At 31.9% G+C, this 5,247-nt stretch overlaps 1 protein-coding gene across 1 annotated transcript; it reads left to right on the forward strand.

Moving 5' to 3' along the window:
* Positions 1 to 787: 787 nt before the first annotated feature.
* LOC111021482 (18.1 kDa class I heat shock protein-like) lies at positions 788 to 3,752 on the forward strand. The gene is made up of 3 exons (XM_088128132.1): positions 788 to 2,506; positions 3,086 to 3,168; positions 3,373 to 3,752. Exons 1-3 carry the CDS (start codon positions 2,303 to 2,305, stop codon positions 3,635 to 3,637), a joined length of 552 nt encoding a protein of 183 aa, XP_087984258.1. The 5' UTR covers positions 788 to 2,302; the 3' UTR covers positions 3,638 to 3,752.
* The last annotated feature ends 1,495 nt before the right edge of the window (positions 3,753 to 5,247 follow it).

The raw sequence follows: 5,247 nt of genomic DNA on the forward strand, positions 1-5,247 counted from the left end.
TGTTTGTAGGAAAGAAACTGACGGCAACCTTTCAGCCTCACACATACAACTACCGAGACTACATGAAAGCATGGTACGTTGTCTTCTGGTTGCAAGGTTACAACCATTCTTGGTTTGTGACATTTTGTCTTCTGGTTGCAATGTTACAATCATTCTTGGTTTGTGACATTCTGTAAGCAAGCTTACAAATCTCACTTTTCGAATTAGTTTCAAAGTTGGTGGACATACTTTGGACTCTCCGAGAAAATTTTTCCAGTTGAAGTTCAAAGATCATACCATCTATTTCAACAAAGTATCTACTCGTCTCCCCTCTCTAAGACGTTTAGATTTGCTTTGTATTTTCAAATACGATGGATCTTTTGCTGGAATTTCCAGCTACGACCCAGTGGCAACTTCAAAGCGTTGAGCAAAGCTTTACGCATCAAATGGTGGGAAAAATTTGATTATTCCTACCTAGAATCTGATAAGATGAAGAACTGGCTAAAGACCAACGTTCATCTCCAAGACATGATAAGGCAAGAAGACGAGAGCTTCCTTCTAGCTGTCATGAGCTCGCTAGCTGGAGCCGGATCTCAAGCCGACTTCAACTCAGTTCTCAATACGGTCGCAGTTCAGATCTCTGACCCAGACGACCTACAGACGGATGCTGACTCATCCGCCTCTGTCAACAATGATGTCGAAGACAACGAAGAAGACTTTGATCCCTTCGAAGGATACGACATCAACGACCCATATCTAGATTCACAGCCTAGCTGAGACTAGAAATTTCAAGTGTTTAAATTTAAATTTCTTATTGTAAATTATTGTAAATTATTTTGTTTAAATTTCGTTTTAATTTCGGATAAGATCATTGTATTCCGATCTTATCATCTCTATCCCAGTCTGTTTTTGTGAAGGACTTGCAGAAGAAATTGAGATGCAGTAGATGGCATGCTTCTGATGTGGAGTAATCAACCACAAGGCAACGCAGGTAGCGTATAGGATTGACTAAGTTGAGAGGATTCCATATCTCATAAGGCAACCCTGGTCGAAGACAGTTGGTGTTCTTTGGGCAGTATAGGCGGGAAGCCGAGAGTAAGACCCTGGATGAAACGTCCAAATTGGAAACCAGAGAAGCCTTTACGATTGATATACAGAATCCGCAATCCTCGCTAAATCAGAAGAAGCCGGGTGACTTCATCAAATTTCTGAAGCAAGCATCCAGTCCAAAAACAGTCATATCAACTTTTATTTTCTGACTTTTCTTTTTTGTCAGTTTGTAATTATTTTCCGCTTTACTTTATTTCTTTTCTTACTTTTTCAAAGATAAGATGCCTCCTGTCGGCCATGCTTATCTTTACTTTTTAAAAGTAGATTCCAAAGAGATAAGATGCCAATAAAGGACTTGTCTTGTCGGTCATACCTTATCTCTTTAGGTTGTAACAAATAATGTTGAGACAAGTGTCAAGACAATAGTAAGAAACCAATAATTAGGCCCTGGCATAATTATCGGTTCTCTTCTATAAAGAGCACTTGCGCTCGACCTTTAATGGTATCAGAGCCAACACGACTCTTTCTTTTTTTTCTTCTCTCTCATGGAGTAAACTCCTCTCTGAATCTGGGGGTGGAAGGGAAGATGGTTCTAACATCACTCTAAGGTTTTTTTTCTCTTCTTTTGATTCTTAACCTATCTACTAAATAAATCTGATTCGGGTATCTCTCTTGTTCAATCTCTTGATAAATTCTAACTATCTGTTCTCTAGAAATCATGATAAAGGCGTGGTTAACCTTCATGATTGAGAATTTATAATTAGGAGATATGAAGATGATTGAATGTAGATCGATTGATCAAAGAATTCGATTTAATTAAGAGATAGATTATTATCGAAATAAAATCTTACTTAAACCTTTACATTTTGTTGATAAGATAATTCGTAGGGTATTAAATCCTAGGAGATTACCACAAAATTTAAACCTTATTCCCTCTAAGATCTTTGCTATTTATCTTGGTACTTATTGACCACCAAGACAATTCGTTTCCATTCAAAATAAGTGTTCATTTTAATATCTTAATTTTATTTTCTAGAGAAATATGGGGTTGAGCTATGATTGTTTTGGTTTAAATTTTGTAAATATACACTAAAATAATCAATTTAAAAATAAAATACATGGACCAATCAACTAAAGTTAGGAAAATTATTTTTTTAAGCTGAAATAATTATGAAGAAAACGAAGATCGAAGAAATTTCAAGAAATCGACCTCCTTTAATTTCCCCCTATAAAAGAAATACCCCAATTCTTGTTGTCCCCTTCACCGGAAAAAATGTCTTCGATTCTCAATATCGCCGGCGCCGGCGAGCTCTTGGACCCCTTCCTCTCTATCATAAACCAGTGTCCTGTTCTGAACACGCCCACCGACTGGAAAGAGACTCCGGCGGCTCACGTTTTAATCGCCGATCTGCCGGGTCTCAGCAAGGACCAGGTCAAGGTGGCGCTCGCGGACCACCGTGGCGGACCCGTGCTCCAGGTTCATTACTACAAACTCAAAATTTTAATATGATAGATTACGATATTTTATGTGGATTACCGATTTTGTACCTAGCGTAATAAATGGTTCTTTATATTAATTGATTAAGTTCCACTCAAACCCAAAAAGTTTAAACTAATAAATTATAGTATATTTAATTTTTGTTAAATTATAAATTTGATCATGAATTTCATGAATTTCATAATTATATATAATAGGTGTCAAAACTTTTAATCTTTTAATGGTGGTGTCTAATCCACTCTTATATTTATCGATAAACTATTTAAAAAGTGTTTAACAATTAAAAACCTATTAGACATCGTTCTAAAAATTTATAGAAGATAGAGAAAACTTATAATTTAAACAATTTACACTCTTAATAATATTTGGGCCTTGCTTGTGAACTAAGTAAATAGTGGAGAGGAAATCAAAAGAAACAATGTTCATGGAAATTAAATTTAAACTATAAGTAGAATATGATTTACTAATATCTGTTACATGAGTTTGAATTCACCACCATTTTTATTTTACTTAAAAAATAACAATAATTAATCTATCTTATTTCTATCTAATTATTAGACAAAAAAAAATAGCACAATATTCAATAAGGGATTAGAAAGCACATGGGATAACAAGGTTCCAACATTTAGAATTTGTTTGGCGTGATTTTTCGTTTTACGATTTTAATTTCATTAAGAAATCTAAGACGATTATTTATCTTTGTTATTTCTACTTTTTAAAATTGTATAAAAATTTTGAAACAATAAGTTTCTTGTTTTCCTTTATAATTTTACTTCAAAAGATAAATAAGAATATTGTTTTATTATTCTTGAATTCATAACATAGTTGGAACATATATGAACAAGAATATTAAACGAAAATATTCCGGAACGAACTCTAAGCGAAGGAGATAGAGCAAGTATCGGAGACGAGAACGATGAGAGCAGTGGAAATAAGTGGTGGCGCATGGAGCGGTGCCGGGGGAAGTTCTGCAGGAGGTTCCGGCTGCCGGAGAACGCGAAGGGCAGCGAGGTAACGGTAGCGATGGATAACGGAGTGCTAACGGTGACGGTGCCCAAAGGGGAAGTGAAGAAGCCACAGAGGAAGGTGATTGAGATCCAAACAGTTTGAATTGTCTTTTTCTTTTTGCTGAGTGTGTATCATGCATGATGACGTGGCATAATATCTGAATAAATTTTACGTTTGTGTTCATATTTTTTTTTATTCAAAAAAGTGTGGAATGCAATCCTCGTTAATAAATAAAATAAGTTACCATCAAAAGAGATAGACAAAACTTTAGTTCAATTTAAAATATTATTTTTTTTAATAAGATTCGAACTCACGATCATTGGAGAGATAGATACCTAAACTAATTGAGCTAGATTCTAATTGTCTCTAAAATATTATTAATTAATGTATTGACATATAAATTTTGTTTAATTATTAGAATACTCATTTTCCATTTCTAGCTCATTGTTAAATATATTAGGTAAAAAGTGTGCTAATTGTATTAAAATAATAATATATTTATAATATTTTATTGATAAATATATTTTTTATTAGAGCTAATTTATTTAATATTAACCAATAATTAATAATTAAAATAAAATTACATCAACTATCAATAAAATATTAAATAATCATAATGATAATTTTTTAACAATTTTATTGATATCAGTTAATAATAACAAATTAAAATTAAATAAAATTTGTAATATTTATAATAAAATCAAATCCACTATTAAAAGTTGTATAATTTTTTATTAGATGAAAAATTATTAGTTGTATAAATAAACTAAAATATAGTAAAATTATAAAATAATTTATCAAAAATCAATTGGTTTCGTTTATAGGAGAGAGAAAAGATAAAAATTGTAAACTAATTATTGAAAATGTGTGCAGAATTCACGGAATAAAGAATGAGATTGACAACGTTTTAAGAGAAGAATGAGATTGCTCCTCTTATGGGAGTGATTTCCAAGTTGAGATGAGTTTCACCAATTGATTCAATTCCTACTTTTTAGGATAATTTTGATTTTGATTCATTCTCTTGAAATAAACCGTACTTAGTTCTAAAAAATAAGATTTATTTTTTGCTCATATTATGAAATCTTTTTCATAAATAATTATATTGTCATACCCTACATCAATTTTAAGTAAGACTAACATTAATGATTGTGAACGTTAGTATTCCACAAGAGAATTTTCGCTAAAGTGAACATAGTTCAACGGTAATTGGGCACCTCCCTAAAAAAAGAAATCCTTATTTCTTACCATGAATTTGTTAAATTCATAAACTCTACGAACCAATGTCACATATATTACTCAATCTTAATGAAGTTACATTTTATACTATTGTCTAACTTTTGCAAATAATGTTAGGAATGATAAAAGAGAAACAGCTTTTACAAATATTAAATTATTAATTACGTTTTTAAATTAGTTTATGAAATTAATTACATTTTATTATTGATAACGTTTTAATGTTATACATTAATTTCATAAATTAATTTTTTAAAAGTTTTATTCTTTTTGCATCCTATATATACCCTGGGATTTACTTCAAACAGAGGAATGAAAAAGTTTTTCTACTCTTTTTTCATAAGAAATTCGGAGCATATTCTACGATTCCATTCGGCTCTAGCGTCTGAATTTGAAGGTATGTTAAGGGGAGCAACTAGGGAACATATGATGTAGCATCGTGCTGAAATTGCTTTCAAAATCGTGGTCCTTCCGATTGC

The sequence above is a fragment of the Momordica charantia genome, assembly GCF_013281855.1.
Source record: "Momordica charantia cultivar OHB3-1 chromosome 8 unlocalized genomic scaffold, Mcharantia_2.0 BLBB01000008.1, whole genome shotgun sequence".
In the NCBI taxonomy this organism is placed as follows: domain Eukaryota; kingdom Viridiplantae; phylum Streptophyta; class Magnoliopsida; order Cucurbitales; family Cucurbitaceae; genus Momordica; species Momordica charantia.

Excerpts from the sequence above, each read along its gene's own strand:
- LOC111021482 (XM_088128132.1), top strand. The coding sequence starts at position 2,303 with ATGTCTTCGATTCTCAATATCGCCGGCGCCGGCGAGCTCTTGGACCCC. Across the intron at positions 2,507-3,085 it reads GTGGCGGACCCGTGCTCCAG|ACAAAAAAAAATAGCACAAT; the intron begins GTTCATTACTAC and ends TCTAATTATTAG. Across the intron at positions 3,169-3,372 it reads ACATTTAGAATTTGTTTGGC|AATATTAAACGAAAATATTC; the intron begins GTGATTTTTCGT and ends TATATGAACAAG.